General features: G+C 46.1%; 1 protein-coding gene across 6 annotated transcripts in view; it reads left to right on the top strand.

The window, feature by feature from the left end:
- Positions 1-22,376, top strand: part of LOC110524839 (rho guanine nucleotide exchange factor 18) — a 111,878-nt gene that overhangs the window by 85,665 nt on the left and 3,837 nt on the right. For all 6 annotated transcript variants that reach the window (XM_036978845.1, XM_036978844.1, XM_036978843.1 and 3 more), the window contains one exon: positions 19,696-20,038. In XM_036978845.1, the coding sequence (XP_036834740.1) occupies positions 19,696-20,038 (343 nt within the window). The remainder of the gene's footprint in view (positions 1-19,695; positions 20,039-22,376) is intronic.

Raw genomic sequence — 22,376 nt, 5'->3', positions numbered from 1 at the left:
CGCCGGCAGGCGGGACTGTGTTTCACCCGGAACATTCTGCAGACAGACGGGTGCCCCTGATAGCCAGAGCTGCCTTGTGGGTATTATTTGGTTTGACTTGAATTGACTGGGTTAGCCATCTGAAGTGAGGAGTTGACTACCACAACCACGACATTGTTCAGGTATGACATGGCATCTCTGGCTGGCTACTTGTCAGATCAAGACCTGGCCAACTCCACAGGAAGTGGAGGGAATCTCCCTTGAGTCCCTAATGATAAGGATCTTTGGCAATGTCCGTGGCTAGAAACAGGTCTCTCTGTGGTGGTGTAATGCAGAGAGTGACAGAGTGACACAATTTGTTGTTAGTGAGTGAAGTGATGAGAGCATTATTGTATTTGGTGCAAATCATTCCTTAAGTGCTAGACATCAGCTGAATCTGGTAATGAATGGTGTGGCTGTGGAACAAGTGGAGGAGAGTAAATGACTTGGTGTTCCCTTAGATTGTTAACTGTCATGGTCAAAACATATAGATTCAATGGTTGTAAAGATGGGGAGAGGTCTGTCCGTGATAAAGAGATGCTCTACTGACACCACACTCCACAAAGCAGGTCCTGCAGGCTCTAGTTTGATCTGATCTTGATTATTGTCCAGTCATGTGGTCAAGTGCTGCAAGGAAAGACCTAGTTAAGCTGCAGCTGGTCCAGAACAGAGCGGCTCGTCTTGTTCTTCATTGTAATCAGAGGGCTGATATAAATACTATGCTGCCAGTCTCTCCTGGTTAAGAGCTGAGGAGAGACTGGCTGACTGTACTTCTTGTTTTTATATAGAAACATGAATGTTGAAAATTCCAAATTGTTTGCGTAGTCAATTTACACACAGCACTGACACACACACACACCTCAAGACATGCCACCAGGGGTCTTTTCACAGTCTCCAGGTCTAGAACAAATTCAAGGAAATGTACAGTATTATACAGAGCCGTGAGTGAGTGGAACTCCCTTTCCATCTTATGTATCGCAAGAGAACAGCAAACCTGTTTTTAATAAACTAATAAAGCAACGCCTCACGCACGCCTCTCCTCCATGTGACCTACTTGTTGTGTGTCTGTACTGGTATGTACTGTGTGTGTGATGTTTTTCAGCTCTGAGTAAGAGCTTGTTTTGGCCTGGCTTTTTTCTCCCAGGCAGATGACAGTAAACACAACAGCCTTTTCATTTGAAAAGCAGTGACACACAGACTCTGCTCTAGGCTGGCCTCTGAGTCAAGCCAATAACATCACTGCTCTTCACCTATCCTTTAGCCCTCTTTTTATCTATTATTATTATTTATTTATTTATTTTTACCCCTTTTTTCTCCCCAATTGGTAGTAGTTACAGTCTTGTCTCATCGCTGCAACTCCCGTACTTACTCGGGAGAGACGAAGGTCGAGAGCCATGCGTCCTCCGAAACACAACCCAACCAAGCCACACTGCTTCTTGACACAATGCACATCCAACCCGAAAGCCAGCCGCGCCAATGTGTCGGAGGAAACACTATACACCTATCACCCTGGTCAGTGTGCACTGCGCCCGGCAGAAGTTGCTAGTGCTCAATGAGACAAGGATAACCCTGCCGGCCTAACCCGGACGACGCTGGGCCAATTGTGCGCTGCCCCATGGGCCTCCCGGTCGCGGCCGGCTGCGACAGAGCCTGGACTCGAACCCAGAATCTCTGGTGGCACAGCTAGCACTGTGATGCAGTGCCTTAGACCACTGCGAAACCTGGGAGGCCATATTGTCATATTTTGATACTCAAATGTGTATTTATTTCAACTGTTGTCTGCTCTTCAAAGGTCTAAAATCTAATCTCAACTGATCACACTTAGGCGGTGCTATCATAATACACAGCACCCAGCTAGTTAACTATCACAATACCCAGCTAGCTAACTATCACAATACCCAGCACCCAGCTAGCTAACTATCACAATACACAGCACCCAGCTAGTTAACGATCACAATACCCAGCTAGCTAACTATCACAATACCCAGCACCCAGCTAGCTAACTATCACAATACCCAGCACCCAGCTAGCTAACTATCACAATACACAGCACCCAGCTAGCTAACTATCACAATACACAGCACCCAGCTAGCTAACTATCAAAACTAACAAATAACACATATGGAATCATGTAGTAACTAAATAATTGTTAAACAAATCTAAATATATTTTGTATTTGAGATTTGTCAAAGTAGCCAACCTTTGCCTTGATGACAGCTTGGCACACTCTTGGCATTCTCTCAACCAGCTTCATGAGGTAGTCACCTGGAATGCATTTCAATTAACAGGTGTACCTTGTTAATTTGTGGATTCCTTTCCTCAATGTGTTTGAGCCAATCAGTTGTGTTGTGACAAGGTAGGGGTGGTATACAGAAGATAGCCCTATTTGGTAAAAGACCAAGTCCATATTATGGCAAGGAATTATGCAAATACGCAAAGAGAAATGACACTCCGTTACTTAAAGACATGTACAGGTCAGTCAGTCCGGAAAATGTAAAGAACTTTGAATGTTTCTGCGACCGCACTTGAAGAAACTATCAAGCGCTAAGATGAAACTGGTTCTCATGAGGACCGCCACAGGGAAGGAATACCCAGAGTTCCCTCTGCTGCAGAGGATGCGTTCATTAGTTAACTCCACCTCAGGTTGCAGCCCAAATAAATGCTTCACAGAGTTCAAGTAACGCACATCTCAACATCAACTGTTCAGAGGAGACTGCGTGAATCAGTCCTTCATGGTCAAATTGCTGCAAGGTAACCACTAATGAAAGGACACCAATAAGAAGAGACTTGCTTGGGCCAAGAAACACGAGCAATGGACATTAGACTGGTGGAAATCTGTCCTTTGGCCTGATGAGTCCAAATTTGACATTTTTGGTTCCAACTGCCGTGTTGGAACCGAAAGGACAGATTTCCACCGGTCTAATGTCCAGTGCTCGTGTTTCTTGGCCCAAGCAAGTCTCCTTCTTGCTAAGCAAGTCTCCTTCTTGCTTTATACTAAGATTATTTCCAGACAAGGCATTTTTTCCAGCTGTGTGTAACTTTTTATTGAGGTCTTTTTTGGAAGTACATACAGTCAGGATTGCAGTAATGATGATCGTTGCTCAGCAACACTCCGTTCTTTTCATGAGCACCAAATTTAATTTGACATTATTAAGCTTGAAAAGCTGGTTAACGGGAAGTTTGAACGGCTGCTTCCTGAGAACGTCTTGTGTGAACCCAGATTCTGGTTCAGAGTTGGGGTTAAGGGTTAGGATTTAAGGTAGGGATGTCCCAGCTAGCTAGCTATCCCATCACCCACAGCAGCAGCCGGCAGGTTTGGCCCACAGGCCCTTCACAATGTTCGTTGGATAAAATGGGGGAAGTGTTACCTCTCCAGAAGGAATGCATATGTTAATTATCATTCCGCCCACTCCACTATCAGGACCATGTGCTTTTTTTGGAACACGAAAAGGCCTTGGGTCTGAACTCTGAACTCTGCAGTGAAGGCTGCTGATGCCATTGTAAAACCACAGGTCTGAATGGGAATCGTTTCCAATGATAAAAAAAAAATAAAAAAAACATTTTTAAAGGAAAAACGTATCTAAAATACAAATATTGCCACATTCTAATAATAATAAGTTATTTAATAAGGCCATGTATGGCTTGAGAACCTGTGAAACAGTGGAGGTCAGTGCTGTTTAAGATGAGGGAGGAATCTTTTTTTTTTTTCTTCATTTAAATGAGCGTGGCCTTATTTCTATTACAGCATATTGGATGACTGTCATTCATATTCCATTCACCCAGTTTCCGTGTAACAGCGATAGGTTTAGGATACTACATGATACTCTAATTTGCCCTATATACATCATGAGGTTGCTACAACCTAGCCTACGAATGGAAGTTTGACACAGGTGCACAGGTCAATGAGACCAATTGGAGTAATCAAGGTGGGTGACACATTCGATACGGCCTAGCCTGCATCTAGCTGATCTGGGCTGTAAGCATTAGTCCAAACAGTTGTGAATCTTGTGTCCCCAATCATTGCCCTGGGGGATTGGGATCATTTTTTTTTTTTTTTTTTAGACCAAAGCTAAATGTGCCTCCTATTGGCTCTCCCAACACCACTTCCAGCAGCATCTGGTCTCCCATCCAGGAACTGACCAGGATCAACCCTGCTTAGCTTCAGAAGCAAGCCAGCAGCATCTGGTCTCCCATCCAGGGACTGACCAGGACCTACCCTGCTTAGCTTCAGAAGCAAGCCAGCAGCTTTTTTTAAATAGGTTATCTATTTACTATGAAAATTCTTCTGTTGTCCCGTTCCTCCACTGCTGTAAAGGTTACCAGTATTTCCGCATCACTGCACACTTTGCTCTGCACTCTAACGTAGAAACACCGTGCACCTGGCAACCTTGGTTAGCGCGCACTGCGCCCGGCCCGCCACAGGAGTCGCTGGTGCACGATGAGACAAGGATATCCCTACTGGCCAAACCCTCCCTAACCTGGACGACGCTAGGCCAATTGTACGTCGCCCCACGGACCGGCCGGTTACAACAGAGCCTGGGCGCGAACCCAGAGTCTCTGGTGGCACAGCGCTGCAGTACAGTGCCCTTAACCACTGTGCCACCCGGGAGGCCAGAACTGTGCCTCTTAACCCCTGACCCCCCCCCAGGCTTGGTCACGTGTCTGACGTCTCACTGTATCCTAGTCATTCAGTGTCACTGTATGATGTTTTGTAAATGGAATAATTCATTCCTTCTCACCCTTCCCACTATAACACAGTAGCTAGGTGATGTGTGATGAGCTTGCTGGCATACAAACACTGCTGTGGCATCACTCAGGTGGGTCAGAGTGCTTCACCACCTACTCCTTTGCAATGAGTCCACTCTTCTTACTATGTAAAAGGACTTAGACAATGTTTCAATCACAATATCCACTCCATTTTCAAGCCATTCATCAACTCCACATCTTTCTGCCTGTCTGTCTCTTGATCCTGCTTTTTCTATATATTTTGTTTTTTGGCATATTGACATTTATCCAGACAGTGAGGAAATTGGAGGTGGGAGAAACAGTTGGAAGGGTGGACGCTGGGATTGAAATCCTCTGCACTTCCTGGTAGCCCTCTGTGATATAATACAGCTTTCTGGCAGTGTTGTCGTGGTCTGTCAGACAGTCGGAGTGGTTTTACGGCTAACTCTGTCAAGGCCTCTGGGGTCAAGGCCTCTGGGGTCAGCCAGGGCTCTTAGTCACTTCCTCTCCTCCAGGTAATAACTTATGTTCCTCACATCAGGCCTGTAAACCTGTACTCACTCACACCAGACCTGCTATCCTCAGAGCACACATTCTGTTGTCTTGAGTATTAGGAATCCCATGTTAGTGTGCAGTGCAGTGCTCTGACCCTAGCTTACGTTGAGACTGAGAAGAGGATGATTTCTGAGGCATTTTGTGTCTTTTAAAAAAAATAAAGTTTTGTTTTCGGCTGGAGTGGAGGTGCTAGTACCACAAGCTTTTCTGTTTTCTTTTCTTAGAGCAGACAAGTTAGGCCCACCTGCTTGAACAGGAATGAACCCTGTTAGCTATTTGGGTTATGGGTTCGCAGCCCCCTTCCCAAGGCATTGTGTAAACAGGAAACAGGAAACCCACCTGTCTCAGCTGGTGATGAGTATCCAAGGAGCCTGATGATGAGAAAAAGCCACCATGTATAATTAGCCATTCGGCAGGCAACCCATCACCCTCTCATTAATAGAGCTGCTAGAGCCCAGTCAGGCCTAATTGTTTATGTGCTGTCAGTCAAGTCTTTGTGCTCCCTGTATTTACTATGTCTTTACCATGGGCACCTTGGGGAGGAAACAATGGAACGTCTGTGTGCGAGTGTTGAGAGAGGGGAGAGCGCTAGCCAGCACAGAACCCCACTGCATAACTGAGTAATCACCTCGGGGCACTTCTATCCTCCAGAGCTGAGCGGGCTGCAGCCTCAGAAGAGGCCTCAGTGTTACCTTTCACAAACAGACATGCATACCACTCGCTCCGCCTGGCCTACCCACTCCCTCAGCCTGGCCTACCCACTCCCTCAGCCTGGCCTACCCACTCCCTCAGCCTGGCCTACCCACTCCCTCAGCCTGGCCTACCCACTCCCTCAGCCTGGCCTACCCACTCGCTCAGCCTGGCCTACCCACTCCCTCAGCCTGGCCTACCCACTCCCTCAGCCTGGCCTACCCACTCCCTCAGCCTGGCCTACCCACTCCCTCAGCCTGGCCTACCCACTCCCTCAGCCTGGCCTACCCACTCCCTCAGCCTGGCCTACCCACTCCCTCAGCCTGGCCTACCCACTCCCTCAGCCTGGCCTACCCACTCCCTCAGCCTGGCCTACCCACTCCCTCAGCCTGGCCTACCCACTCCCTCAGCCTGGCCTACCCACTCCCTCAGCCTGGCCTACCCACTCGCTCAGCCTGGCCTACCCACTCCCTCAGCCTGGCCTACCCACTCCCTCAGCCTGGCCTACCCACTCCCTCAGCCTGGCCTACCCACTCCCTCAGCCTGGCCTACCCACTCCCTCAGCCTGGCCTACCCACTCCCTCAGCCTGGCCTACCCACTCCCTCAGCCTGGCCTACCCACTCCCTCAGCCTGGCCTACCCACTCCCTCAGCCTGGCCTACCCACTCCCTCAGCCTGGCCTACCCACTCCCTCAGCCTGGCCTACCCACTCGCACAGCCTGGCCTACCCACTCGCTCAGCCTGGCCTACCCACTCCCTCAGCCTGGCCTACCCACTCCCTCAGCCTGGCCTACCCACTCCCTCAGCCTGGCCTACCCACTCGCACAGCCTGGCCTACCCACTCGCTCAGCCTGACCTACCCACTCCCTCAGCCTGGCCTACCCACTCCCTCAGCCTGGCCTACCCACTCCCTCAGCCTGGCCTACCCACTCCCTCAGCCTGGCCTACCCACTCCCTCAGCCTGGCCTACCCACTCGCTCAGCCTGGCCTACCCACTCCCTCAGCCTGGCCTACCCACTCCCTCAGCCTGGCCTACCCACTCCCTCAGCCTGGCCTACCCACTCCCTCAGCCTGGCCTACCCACTCCCTCAGCTTGGCCTACCCATTCCCTCAGCCTGGCCTACCCACTCCCTCAGCCTGGCCTACCCACTCCCTCAGCCTGGCCTACCCACTCCCTCAGCCTGGCCTACCCACTCCCTCAGCTTGGCCTACCCACTCCCTCAGCCTGGCCTACCCACTCCCTCAGCCTGGCCTACCCACTCCCTCAGCCTGGCCTACCCACTCCCTCAGCCTGGCCTACCCACTCCCTCAGCCTGGCCTACCCACTCCCTCAGCCTGGCCTACCCACTCCCTCAGCCTGGCCTACCCACTCCCTCAGCCTGGCCTACCCACTCCCTCAGCTTGGCCTACCCATTCCCTCAGCCTGGCCTACCCACTCCCTCAGCCTGGCCTACCCACTCCCTCAGCCTGGCCTACCCACTCCCTCAGCCTGGCCTACCCACTCCCTCAGCTTGGCCTACCCACTCCCTCAGCCTGGCCTACCCACTCCCTCAGCCTGGCCTACCCACTCCCTCAGCCTGGCCTACCCACTCCCTCAGCCTGGCCTACCCACTCCCTCAGCCTGGCCTACCCACTCGCTCAGCCTGGCCTACCCACGCGCTCAGCCTGGCCTACCCACGCGCTCAGCCTGGCCTACCCACACGCTTAGCCTGGCCTACCCACACGCTTAGCCTGGCCTACCCACTCCCTCAGCCTGGCCTACCCACGCGCTCAGCCTGGCCTACCCACTCGCTCAGCCTGGCCTACCCACGCGCTCAGCCTGGCCTACCCACTCGCTCAGCCTGGCCTACCCACTCGCTCAGCCTGGCCTACCCACTCGCTCAGCCTGACCTACCCGCGGGCCCAGCCCCCTGGGACCCCGGCCCTCCCAGCCCCCTGGGACCCCGGCCCTCCCAGCCCCCTGGGACCCTGGCCCTCCCAGCCCCCTGGGACCCCGGCCCTCCCAGCCCCCTGGGACCCCTGCCCCCTGGGACCCCTGCCCCCTGGGACCCCTGCCCCCTGGGACCCCGACCCTCCCTGCCCCCTGGGACCCCGACCCTCCCTGCCCCCTGGGACCCCGACCCTCCCTGCCCCCTGGGACCCCGACCCTCCCAGCCCTCTGGGACCCCGACCCTCCCAGCCTTCTGGGACCCAAACCCTCCCAGCCCTCTGGGACCCAGGCCCTCCCTAGCATCCCATCTCCTTCTCCACACTCCTCAATCATTCTGGAGCTGGACTGTCTGTCACTGCACAGGGTGTCAGATATATGCCAGCAGGACAATAAACTGATGTGGTTTCTTGACTTAATACACTTTTTTTTGGAGATCGACCTCCTACACTTTGCTGCTTCACTCAACTTTCTTCGAAGGTGGTTATTAGTGTGACAATGCAGACCGTTTTTAGAGTTTTATTTTTGTTGCTTTGGGATTGTGTTGTAAAAGCCAAAATGCCTGCTCAGCAGAAAGAGCAGCATGTGTTTCTGATTGCTCTTCAACGGATTGTGTTTCCTTTAATGGTACAGCGGCTCTCTGCTGAGTTAAGACGCTGCTGTCGCACGGCGCCGGGCTGGCCCTTTAGAAGCATGGTTCAAAGATACCTCAACACTCATTTAAACATAACAAGCAGTGCTCTCTCTCTCTCTCGCTGCCGTGCACTGCAAACCGCGGCTGCCGTGCACAAACATAAAATTCCAAAGCAAGAGGGTTCCAATTTACATGGCAAACCAAGTTCGCTCAAAGCCATAGAACAGAGATCATCAAACTATTATATTATGTTGTTACCATGGGTTCCATGACAACAGTATTCTCTTATGTTGTTACCATAGGTTCCATGACAACAGTATTCTCTTTTATGTTGTTACCATAGGTTCCATGACAACAGTATTCTCTTTTATGTTGTTACCATAGGTTCCATGACAACAGTATTCTTTTATGTTGTTACCATAGGTTCCATGACGACAGTATTCTCTTTTATGTTTTACCATAGGTTCCATGACGACAGTATTCTCTTTTATGTTTTACCATAGGTTCCATGACAACAGTATTCTCTTTTATGTTGTTACCATAGGTTCCATGACAACAGTATTCTTTTATGTTGTTACCATAGGTTCCATGACAACAGTATTCTTTTATGTTGTTACCATAGGTTCCATGACAACAGTATTCTCTTATGTTGTTACCATAGGTTCCATGACAACAGTATTCTCTTTTATGTTGTTACCATAGGTTCCATGACAACAGTATTCTCTTTTATGTTGTTACCATAGGTTCCATGACAACAGTATTCTCTTTTATGTTGTTACCATATGTTCCATGACAACAGTATTCTCTTTTATGTTGTTACCATAGGTTCCATGACAACAGTATTCTCTTTTATGTTGTTACCATGGGTTCCATGACAACAGTATTCTCTTTTATGTTGTTACCATAGGTTCCATGACAACAGTATTCTCTTTTATGTTGTTACCATAGGTTCCATGACAACAGTATTATCTTTTATGTTGTTACCATAGGTTCCATGACAACAGTATTCTCTTTTATGTTGTTACCATAGGTTCCATGACGACAGTATTCTCTTATGTTGTTACCATAGGTTCCATGACGACAGTATTCTCTTTTATGTTGTTACCATAGGTTCCATGACAACAGTATTCTCTTTTATGTTGTTACCATAGGTTCCATGACAACAGTATTCTCTTATGTTGTTACCATAGGTTCCATGACAACAGTATTCTCTTATGTTGTTACCATAGGTTCCATGACAACAGTATTCTCTTTTATGTTGTTACCATAGGTTCCATGACAACAGTATTCTCTTATGTTGTTACCATGGGTTCCATGACAACAGTATTCTCTTTTATGTTGTTACCATAGGTTCCATGACAACAGTATTCTCTTTTATGTTGTTACCATAGGTTCCATGACAACAGTATTCTCTTTTATGTTGTTACCATAGGTTCCATGACAACAGTATTCTCTTTTATGTTGTTACCATAGGTTCCATGACAACAGTATTCTCTTTTATGTTGTTACCATAGGTTCCATGACAACAGTATTATCTTTTATGTTGTTACCATAGGTTCCATGACAACAGTATTCTCTTTTATGTTGTTACCATAGGTTCCATGACGACAGTATTCTCTTATGTTGTTACCATAGGTTCCATGACGACAGTATTCTCTTTTATGTTGTTACCATAGGTTCCATGACAACAGTATTCTCTTTTATGTTGTTACCATAGGTTCCATGACAACAGTATTCTCTTATGTTGTTACCATAGGTTCCATGACAACAGTATTCTCTTATGTTGTTACCATAGGTTCCATGACAACAGTATTCTCTTTTATGTTGTTACCATAGGTTCCATGACAACAGTATTCTCTTATGTTGTTACCATGGGTTCCATGACAACAGTATTCTCTTTTATGTTGTTACCATAGGTTCCATGACAACAGTATTCTCTTTTATGTTGTTACCATAGGTTCCATGACAACAGTATTCTCTTTTATGTTGTTACCATAGGTTCCATGACAACAGTATTCTCTTTTATGTTGTTACCATAGGTTCCATGACAACAGTATTCTCTTTTATGTTGTTACCATAGGTTCCATGACAACAGTATTCTCTTTTATGTTGTTACCATAGGTTCCATGACGACAGTATTCTCTTATGTTGTTACCATGGGTTCCATGACAACAGTATTCTCTTATGTTGTTACCATAGGTTCCATGACAACAGTATTCTCTTTTATGTTGTTACCATAGGTTCCATGACAACAGTATTCTCTTTTATGTTGTTACCATAGGTTCCATGACAACAGTATTCTCTTTTATGTTGTTACCATAGGTTCCATGACAACAGTATTCTCTTTTATGTTGTTACCATAGGTTCCATGACAACAGTATTCTCTTTTATGTTGTTACCATAGGTTCCATGATAACAGTATTCTCTTTTATGTTGTTACCATAGGTTCCATGACAACAGTATTCTCTTTTATGTTGTTACCATAGGTTCCATGACGACAGTATTCTCTTATGTTGTTACCATGGGTTCCATGACAACAGTATTCTCTTATGTTGTTACCATAGGTTCCATGACAACAGTATTCTCTTTTATGTTGTTACCATAGGTTCCATGACAACAGTATTCTCTTTTATGTTGTTACCATAGGTTCCATGACAACAGTATTCTCTTTTATGTTGTTACCATAGGTTCCATGACAACAGTATTCTCTTTTATGTTGTTACCATAGGTTCCATGACGACAGTATTCTCTTTTATGTTGTTACCATAGGTTCCATGACGACAGTATTCTCTTATGTTGTTACCATGGGTTCCATGACAACAGTATTCTCTTATGTTGTTACCATAGGTTCCATGACAACAGTATTCTCTTTTATGTTGTTACCATAGGTTCCATGACAACAGTATTCTCTTTTATGTTGTTACCATAGGTTCCATGACAACAGTATTCTCTTATGTTGTTACCATAGGTTCCATGACAACAGTATTCTCTTTTATGTTGTTACCATAGGTTCCATGACAACAGTATTCTCTTTTATGTTGTTACCATAGGTTCCATGACGACAGTATTCTCTTTTATGTTGTTACCATAGGTTCCATGACGACAGTATTCTCTTATGTTGTTACCATGGGTTCCATGACAACAGTATTCTCTTATGTTGTTACCATAGGTTCCATGACAACAGTATTCTCTTTTATGTTGTTACCATAGGTTCCATGACAACAGTATTCTCTTTTATGTTGTTACCATAGGTTCCATGACAACAGTATTCTCTTATGTTGTTACCATAGGTTCCATGACAACAGTATTCTCTTTTATGTTGTTACCATAGGTTCCATGACAACAGTATTCTCTTTTATGTTGTTACCATAGGTTCCATGACAACAGTATTCTCTTTTATGTTGTTACCATGGGTTCCATGACAACAGTATTCTCTTTTATGTTGTTACCATAGGTTCCATGACAACAGTATTCTCTTATGTTGTTACCATAGGTTCCATGACAACAGTATTCTCTTTTATGTTGTTACCATGGGTTCCATGACAACAGTATTCTCTTTTATGTTGTTACCATAGGTTCCATGACGACAGTATTCTCTTTTATGTTGTTACCATGGGTTCCATGACAACAGTATTCTCTTTTATGTTGTTACCATAGGTTCCATGACAACAGTATTCTCTTTTATGTTGTTACCATAGGTTCCATGACAACAGTATTCTCTTTTATGTTGTTACCATAGGTTCCATGACAACAGTATTCTCTTTTATGTTGTTACCATAGGTTCCATGACAACAGTATTCTCTTTTATGTTGTTACCATAGGTTCCATGACAACAGTATTCTCTTTTATGTTGTTACCATAGGTTCCATGACAACAGTATTCTCTTATGTTGTTACCATAGGTTCCATGACAACAGTATTCTCTTTTATGTTGTTACCATAGGTTCCATGACAACAGTATTCTCTTTTATGTTGTTACCATAGGTTCCATGACAACAGTATTCTCTTTTATGTTGTTACCATAGGTTCCATGACAACAGTATTCTCTTTTATGTTGTTACCATAGGTTCCATGACAACAGTATTCTCTTTTATGTTGTTACCATAGGTTCCATGACAACAGTATTCTCTTTTATGTTGTTACCATAGGTTCCATGACAACAGTATTCTCTTTTATGTTGTTACCATAGGTTCCATGACAACAGTATTCTCTTTTATGTTGTTACCATAGGTTCCATGACAACAGTATTCTCTTTTATGTTGTTACCATAGGTTCCATGACGACAGTATTCTCTTTTATGTTGTTACCATAGGTTCCATGACGACAGTATTCTCTTTTATGTTGTTACCATAGGTTCCATGACAACAGTATTCTCTTTTATGTTGTTACCATAGGTTCCATGACAACAGTATTCTCTTTTATGTTGTTACCATAGGTTCCATGACAACAGTATTCTCTTTTATGTTGTTACCATAGGTTCCATGACGACAGTATTCTCTTATGTTGTTACCATAGGTTCCATGACGACAGTATTCTCTTTTATGTTGTTACCATAGGTTCCATGACAACAGTATTCTCTTATGTTGTTACCATAGGTTCCATGACAACAGTATTCTCTTTTATGTTGTTACCATAGGTTCCATGACAACAGTATTCTCTTTTATGTTGTTACCATGGGTTCCATGACAACAGTATTCTCTTTTATGTTGTTACCATAGGTTCCATGACAACCTCAATCTAAAGCGATGTAATTGTCCTGCACATTTTTGGTGTCCAACTGAAACTGAAATATCTATATCTTGAGTTGAACTTGTTGAAACTACTTGCACATGTGACTCAAAATGGCTTCTCATCCTCCACTTTTATGTTATTAATTGTGTGTATGCACAGTGCATTCGGAAAGTAGTCGCACCCCTTGACTTTTCACCCCCAAAAAATTACTTTACAGCCTTATTCTAAAATGTATTTCATTTTTTCTCATGAATCGACACACAATACCCCATAATGACATCCCAATACTCCATAATGACATCCCAATACTCCATAATGACATCCCAATACCCCATAATGACATCCCAATACCCCATAATGACATCCCAATACCCCATAATGACATCCCAATACCCCATAATGACATCCCAATACTCCATAATGACATCTCAATACCCCATAATGACATCCCAATACCCCATATTGACATCCCAATACCCCATAATGACATCCCAATACCCCATAATGACATCTCAATACTCCATAATGACATCTCAATACCCCATAATGACATCCCAATACCCCATAATGACATCCCAATACCCCATAATGACATCCCAATACCCCATAATGACATCCCAATACCCCATAATGACATCTCAATACCCCATAATGACATCTCAATACCCCATAATGACATCTCAATACCCCATAATGACATCCCAATACCCCATAATGACATCTCAATACCCCATAATGACATCTCAATACCCCATAATGACATCCCAATACCCCATAATGACATCTCAATACCCCATAATGACATCCCAATACCCCATAATGACATCTCAATACCCCATAATCACATCCCAATACCCCATAATGACATCCCAATACCCCATAATGACATCCCAATACCCCATAATGACATCCCAATAACCCATAATGACATCCCAATACCCCATAATGACATCCAAATACCCCATAATGACATCCAAATACCCCATAATGACATCTCAATACCCCATAATGACATCTCAATACCCCATAATGACATCTCAATACCCCATAATGACATCACAATATCAAATCAAATCAAATTTATTTATATAGCCCTTCGTACATCAGCTGATATCTCAAAGTGCTGTACATAAACCCAGCCTAAAACCCCAAACAGCAAGCAATGCAGGTGTAGAAGCACGGTGGCTAGGAAAAACTCCCTAGAAAGGCCAAAACCTAGGAAGAAACCTAGAGAGGAACCAGGCTATGTGGGGTGGCCAGTCCTCTTCTGGCTGTGCCGGGTGGAGATTATAACAGAACATGGCCAAGATGTTCAAATGTTCATAAATGACCAGCATGGTCGAATAATAATAAGGCAGAACAGTTGAAACTGGAGCAGCAGCACAGCCAGGTGGACTGGGGACAGCAAGGAGTCATCATGTCAGGTAGTCCTGGGGCATGGTCCTAGGGCTCAGGTCCTCCGAGAGAGAGAAAGAGAGAAGGAGAGAATTAGAGAACGCACACTTAGATTCACACAGGACACCGAATAGGACAGGAGAAGTACTCCAGATATAACAAACTGACCCTAGCCCCCCGACACATAAACTACTGCAGCATAAATACTGGAGGCTGAGACAGGAGGGGTCAGGAGACACTGTGGCCCCATCCGAGGACACCCCCGGACAGGGCCAAACAGGAAGGATATAACCCCACCCACTTTGCCAAAGCACAGCCCCCACAACACTAGAGGGATATCTTCAACCACCAACTTACCATCCTGAGACAAGGCTGAGTATAGCCCACAAAGACCTCCGCCACGGCACAACCCAAAGGGGGGGGGGGGGGGGGGGGCGCCAACCCAGACAGGATGACCACATCAGTGACTCAGCCCACTCAGGTGACGCACCCCCTCCAGGGACGGCATGAGAGAGCCCCAGTAAAGCCAGTGACTCAGCCCCTGAATAGGGTTAGAGGCAGAGAATCCCAGTGGAAAGAGGGGAACCGGCCAGGCAGAGACAGCAAGGGCGGTTCGTTGCTCCAGAGCCTTTCCGTTCACCCTCCCACTCCTGGGCCAGTTTCTGATTTTTGCAATGTTACGTAGATGGAAAAAAGCTGTCCTTGAAATGGTCTTGATATGTTCTTCAAAAGAGAGATCAGGGTCCAGAGTAACGCCGAGGTCCTTCACAGTTTTATTTGAGACGACTGTACAACCATTAAGATTAATTGTCAGATTCAACAGAAGATCTCTTTGTTTCTTGGGACCTAGAACAAGCATCTCTGTTTTGTCCGAGTTTAAAAGTAGAAAGTTTGCAGCCATCCACTTCCTTATGTCTGAAACACATTCTTCTAGCAAGGGCAATTTTGGGGCTTCACCATGTTTAATTGAAATGTACAGCTGTGTGTCATCCGCATAGCAGTGAAAGTTAACATTATGTTTTCTAATGACATCCCCAAGAGGTAAAATATATAGTGAAAACAATAGTGGTCCTAAAACGGAACCTTGAGGAACACCGACATGTACAGTTGATTTGTCAGAGGACAAACCATTCACAGAGACAAACTGATATCTTTCCGACAGATAAGATCTAAACCAGGCCAGAACTTGTCCGTGTAGACCAATTTGGGTTTCCAATCTCTCCAAAAGAATGTGGTGATCGATGGTATCAAAAGCAGCACTAAGGTCTAGGAGCACGAGGACAGATGCAGAGCCTCGGTCCGATGCCATTAAAATGTCATTTACCACCTTCACAAGTGCCGTCTCAGTGCTATGATGGGGTCTAAAACCAGACTGAAGCATTTCGTATACATTGTTTGTCTTCAGGAAGGCAGTGAGTTGTTGCGCAACAGCCTTTTCTAAAATTTTTGAGAGGAATGGAAGATTCGATATAGGCCGATAGTTTTTTATATTTTCTGGGTCAAGGTTTGGCTTTTTCAAGAGAGGCTTTATTACTGCCACTTTTAGTGAGTTTGGTACACATCCGGTGGATAGAGAGCCGTTTATTATGTTCAACATAGGAGGGCCAAGCACAGGAAGCAGCTCTTTCAGTAGTTTAGTTGGAATAGGGTCCAGTATGCAGCTTGAAGGTTTAGAGGCCATGATTATTTTCATCATTGTGTCAAGAGATATAGTACTAAAACACTTGAGTGTCTCTCTTGATCCTAGGTCCTGGCAGAGTTGTGCAGACTCAGGACAACTGAGCTTTGAAGGAATACGCAGATTTAAGGAGGAGTCCGTAATTTGCTTTCTAATAATCATAATCTTTTCCTCAAAGAAGTTCATGAATTTATCACTGCTAAAGTGAAAGTCATCCTCTCTTGGGGAATGCTGCTTTTTAGTTAGCTTTGCGACAGTATCAAAAAGGAATTTCGGATTGTTCTTATTTTCCTCAATTAAGTTAGAAAAATAGGATGATCGAGCAGCAGTAAGGGCTCTTCGGTACTGCACAGTACTGTCTTTCCAAGCTAGTCGGAAGACTTCCAGTTTGGTGTGGCGCCATTTCCGTTCCAATTTTCTGGAAGCTTGCTTCAGAGCTCGGGTATTTTCTGTGTACCAGGGAGCTAGTTTCTTATGAGAAATGTTTTTAGTTTTTAGGGGTGCAACTGCATCTAGGGTATTGCGCAAGGTTAAGTTGAGTTCCTCAGTTAAGTGGTTAACTGATTTTTGTCCTCTGGCGTCCTTGGGTAGACAGAGGGAATCTGGAAGGACATCAAGGAATCTTTGTGTTGTCTGTGAATTTATAGCACGACTTTTGATGATCCTTGGTTGGGGTCTGAGCAGATTATTTGTTGCAATTGCAAACGTAATAAAATGGTGGTCCGATAGTCCAGGATTATGAGGAAAAACATTAAGATCCACAACATTTATTCCATGGGACAAAACTAGGTCCAGCGTATGACCGTGACAGTGAGTGGGTCCAGAGACATGTTGGACAAAACCCACTGAGTCGATGATGGCTCCGAAAGCCTTTTGGAGTGGGTCTGTGGACTTTTCCATGTGAATATTAAAGTCACCAAAGATTAGAATATTATCCGCTATGACTACAAGGTCCGATAGGAATTCAGGGAACTCAGTGAGGAACGCTGTATATGGCCCAGGAGGCCTGTAAACAGTAGCTATAAAAAGTGATTGAGTAGGCTGCATAGATTTCATGACTAGAAGCTCAAAAGACGAAAACGTCATTTTTTTTTTTGTAAATTGAAATTTGCTATCGTAAATGTTAGCAACACCTCCGCCTTTGCGGGATGCACGGGGGATATGGTCACTAGTGTAGCCAGGAGGTGAGGCCTCATTTAACACAGTAAATTCATCAGGCTTAAGCCATGTTTCAGTCAGGCCAATCACATCAAGATTATGATCAGTGATTAGTTCATTGACTATAATTGCCTTTGAAGTAAGGGATCTAACATTAAGTAGCCCTATTTTGAGATGTGAGGTATCATGATCTCTTTCAATAATGACAGGAATGGAGGTGGTCTTTATCCTAGTGAGATTGCTAAGGCGAACACCGCCATGTTTAGTTTTGCCCAACCCAGGTCGAGGCACAGACACGGTCTCAATGGTGATAGCTGAGCTGACTACACTGACTGTGCTAGTGGCAGACTCCACTATGCTGGCAGGCTGGCTAACAGCCTGCTGCCTGGCCTGCACCCTATTTCATTGTGGAGCTAGAGGAGTTAGAGCCCTATCTATGTTGGTAGATAAAATGAGAGCACCCCTCCAGCTAGGATGGAGTCCGTCACTCCTCAGCAGGTCAGGCTTGGTCCTGTTTGTGGGTGAGTCCCAGAAAGAGGGCCAATTATCTACAAATTCTATCTTTTGGGAGGGGCAGAAAACAGTTTTCAACCAGCGATTGAGTTGTGAGACTCTACTGTAGAGCTCATCACTCCCCCTAACTGGGAGGGGGCCAGAGACAATTACTTGATGCCGACACATCTTTCTAGCTGATTTACACGCAGAAGCTATGTTGCGCTTGGTGATCTCTGACTGTTTCATCCTAACATCGTTGGTGCCGACGTGGATAACAATATCTCTATACTCTCTACACTCGCCAGTTTTAGCTTTAGCCAGCACCATCTTCAGATTAGCCTTAACGTCGGTAGCCCTGCCCCCTGGTAAACAGTGTATGATCGCTGGATGATTCGTTTTAAATCTAATACTACGGGTAATGGAGTTGCCAATGAGTAGGGTGTTCAATTTGTCAGAGCTAATGGTGGGAAGCTTCGGCGTCTCAGACCCCGTAACGGGAGGAGTAGAGACCAGAGAAGACTCGGCCTCTGACTCCGACCCGCTGCTTAATGGGGAAAACCGGCTGAAAGTTTCTGTCGGCTGAATGAGCGACACCGGTTGAGCGTTCCTACAGCATTTCCTTCCAGAAACCGTGAGAAAGTTGTCCGGCTGCGGGGACTGTGCCAGGGGATTTATACTACTATCTGTACTTACTGGTGGCACAGACGCGGTCTCATCCTTTCCTACACTGAAATTACCCTTGCCTAGCGATTGCGTCTGAAGCTGGGCTTGTAGCACAGCTATCCTCGCCGTAAGGCGAGTACAGCGACTGCAATTAGAAGGCATCATGTTAATGTTACTACTTAGCTTCGGCTGTTGGAGGTCCTGACGAACCGTGTCCAGATAAAGCGTCTGGAGTGAAAAAGTTGAGTAGGAAAAAACAAAAATATAAACGGTAATTAAAAAGTAAAAACCGTAAATTTGTCAGGTAGCAAAACAGGTTGGCAACAAAACGCACAGCAACTCAAAAACAAGTCTGCAAGTCGTGACCGGAAATGACATCTCAATACCCCATAATGACATCACAATACCCCATAATTACATCACAATACATCATAATGACAAAGCAAAAACAGGTTTTTAGACATTTTTGCACATTTACACAAGTATTCAGACCTTTTACTCAGTACTTTGTTGAAGAGCCTTTTGGCAGCGATTTACAGCCTCCAGTCTTCTTGGGTATGACGCTACAAGCTTGGCACACCTGTATTTGGGGAGTTTCTCCCATTCTTCTCTGCTGATCCTCTCAAGCTCTGTCAGGTTGGATGGGGAGCGTCGCTGCACAGCTATTTTCAGGTCTCTACAGAGATGTTAGATCGGGTTTAAGTCCGGGCTCTGGCTGCAGAGATGGTTGTTCCTCTGAAAGGACTCTAGAGCGCTGTCAGAGTGACCATCGGGTTCCTGGGCACCTCCCTGACCACGCCCCTTCTCCCCCGATCGCTCAGTTTCCCGGGCGGCCAGCTCTAGGAAGTGTCTTGGCGGTTCCAAACTTCTTCCATTTAAGAATGATGGAGGCCACTGTGTTCCTGGGAACCTTCAATGCTGCAGACATTTTTTTGGTACCCTTCCCCAGATCTGTGCCTCGACACAATTCCTTCGACCTCATGGCTTGGTCTTTGCTGAATGAATGCTCTCTCTTTCCCCCTCCCAGGTGATGCCCTTCTCTGGCAGTCTAAATGGGGATCTCCTTCTGGGCGTGGGCAGTAGCTGCAGCGTCGGCTCAGACCTCTCCCTCCCCCAGAAGGCCCTGGTTCGTTCTAGCCCTTCTGTGGCGCCCGCAGACTACCTGGAGCGTCCTGAGGTTCTGGCTCGGGGTCAGAGCGCCAACGCCACGGCGCTGCCGGTGAAGAAGGAGGTGCCCCTCCACCTGTGCAGCACCACCAACCAGCAGCACAAGCAGGTGGGTGTCCAGCAGCAGATCCCCACCAAGCTGGCAGCCCTGAGCTCAAAGAGTTCGAAGAGTGCCAAGGCCACCCACCGCACCGACAGCACAGGTAAGACCAGCCACAACACATCACCACCCTACAGTAGGATAGCAGGTCACTCCCTACTGTTGATCTATGATGTAATGTTGATCTAATGTTGATCTATGATGTAATGTTGGTCTATGATGTAATGATGATGATCTAATGTTGATCTATGATGTAATGATGATGATCTAATGTTGAATCCAAGATGGCGCCGCAGTCGGACTTCTGTTTTTGTCTTGTCCCGTGTATATATCGTTTTCTTCGTATATATTTTTAAGTTCAATTTCCATCTATGGACTGAACATACTCTCCTGCAACCCTCCTCGCCCAATGTGGTACGGATCTGCAACCCCCACCAGAAGCTAGCCAGCTAACTAGCTAGTAGTCAGTTAGCCACTACCTAGCAGTCAGTTAGCCACTACCTAGCAGTCAGTTAGCCACTACCTAGCGGTCAGTTAGCCACTACCTAGCGGTCAGTTAGCCACTACCTAGCGGTCATCACCGTTGAACATCAGCCAGTCTGCACAGCGCGATATCAACCCAGAGCATATCGGACTGCCTTGTCTCTACCACATCTCCGGATTCCTACCGCAAGCTCTGAACCTTCACACCTGATCATCGCAGATAGCTAGCTGCTAGGAGTGGCTAATCCTGGCTAACGTTTCTGTCCCAACGCAAGCAACAGTTAGCCTGGAGCTAGCCTCGAGCTAGACCCATCTCCAGGCTAGCCGAAGAGGTCCATCAGCCAATTCTTGGGCTACAATACCTCTTTTGCCAATTGGCCTGGACTGCCGACACGGAGACCCGCCGATCCATCACGACCGGTCTGCCGACGTAACCGTCCGAGGTGGTTTCAACAGGCTCTTCTGTTGCGACGTCCCCAGAGGCTCATCTGCTAGCCCCGGCCCGCTAGCTGTCTGAATCGTCGTGTCTCCAGCTCGCCTAGAATAGTAGCGATTACTGAATTGGTTCCCTGACTCATATATTGCTACTCACTGGACCCAATGATCACTCGGCTACACACGCCTCTCCCTTATGTCAATATGCCTTGTCTATTGCTGTTTTGGTTAGTGATTGTCTTATTTCACTGTAGAGCCTCCAGCCCTGCCCAATATGCCTTATGCCCTTTTGTTCCACCCCCCACACATGCGGTGATCTCACCTGGCTTAACTGGTGCCTCTAGAGACAAAACCTCCCTCATCGTCACTCAGTGCCTAGATTTACCTCCACTGGACTCACTTCCTACCACACCCTTGTCTGTACATTATGCCTTGAATATATTTTTCCGCACCCAGAGATCTGCTCCTTTTACTCTGTTCCCGAACACACTAGACGACCAGTTCTTATAGCCTTTACCCGTACTCTTATCATACTCCTCCTCTGTTCCTCTGGTGATGTAGAGGTTAACCCAGGCCCTTGCTTGACATCATGGGAAAATCAAAAGAAATCAGCCGAGACCTCAGGAAAATAAAAAATGTGTATACCTCCACAAGTCTGAAACATCCTTGGGAGAAATTTCCAAACGCCTGAAGGTACCACAGTCATCTGTACAAACAATAGTACCCAAGTATAAACACCATGGGAGCACGCAGCCGTCATACTGCTCAGGAAGGAGACGCGTTCTGTCTCCATGAGATGAACATACTTTGGTGCGATAAGTGCAAATCAATCCCAGAACAACAGCAGGACCTTGTGAAGATGCTGGAGAAAACGGGTATAAAAGTATCTATATCCACAGTAAAATGAGTCCTATATCGACAACCTGAAAGGCCGCTCAACAAGGAAGAAGCCACTGCTCCAAACCTGCCATAAAAATGCCAGACTACGGATTGCATCTGCACATGGGGACATAGATCGTAATTTTTGGAGAAATGTCCTCTGGTCCGATGAAACAAAAATAGAACTGTTTGGCCATAATGACCATGATGTTTGGAGGAAAAATGGGGAGGCTTGCAAGCCGAAGAACACCATCCCAACCGTGAAGCACGGGGGTGGCAGCATCATGTTGTGGGGGTGCTTTTCTGCAGGAGGGACTGGTGCACTTCACAAAATAGATGGCATCATGAGGCAGGAAAATTATGTAGATATATTGAAGCAACATCTCAAGACATCAGTCAGGAAGTTAAAGCTTGGTCGCAAATGGGTATCCCAAATGGACAATGACCCCAAGCATACTTCCAAAGTTGTGGCAAAATGGCTTAAGGACAACAAAGTCGAGGTATTGGAGTGGCCATCACAAAGCCCTGACCTCAATCCTATATTTGTGGGCAGAACTGAAAAAGCATGTGCAAGCAAGGAGGCCTACAAATCTGACTCAGTTACACCAGCTTTGTCAGGAGGAATGGGCCAAAATTCACTCAAC

Source organism: Oncorhynchus mykiss, chromosome 5 (assembly GCF_013265735.2).
Source record: "Oncorhynchus mykiss isolate Arlee chromosome 5, USDA_OmykA_1.1, whole genome shotgun sequence".
Taxonomy (NCBI): Eukaryota; Metazoa; Chordata; class Actinopteri; order Salmoniformes; family Salmonidae; genus Oncorhynchus; species Oncorhynchus mykiss.
The sequence above is the reverse complement of the archived record's forward strand: the minus strand, read 5'-3'. Positions and strand labels throughout refer to the sequence as shown.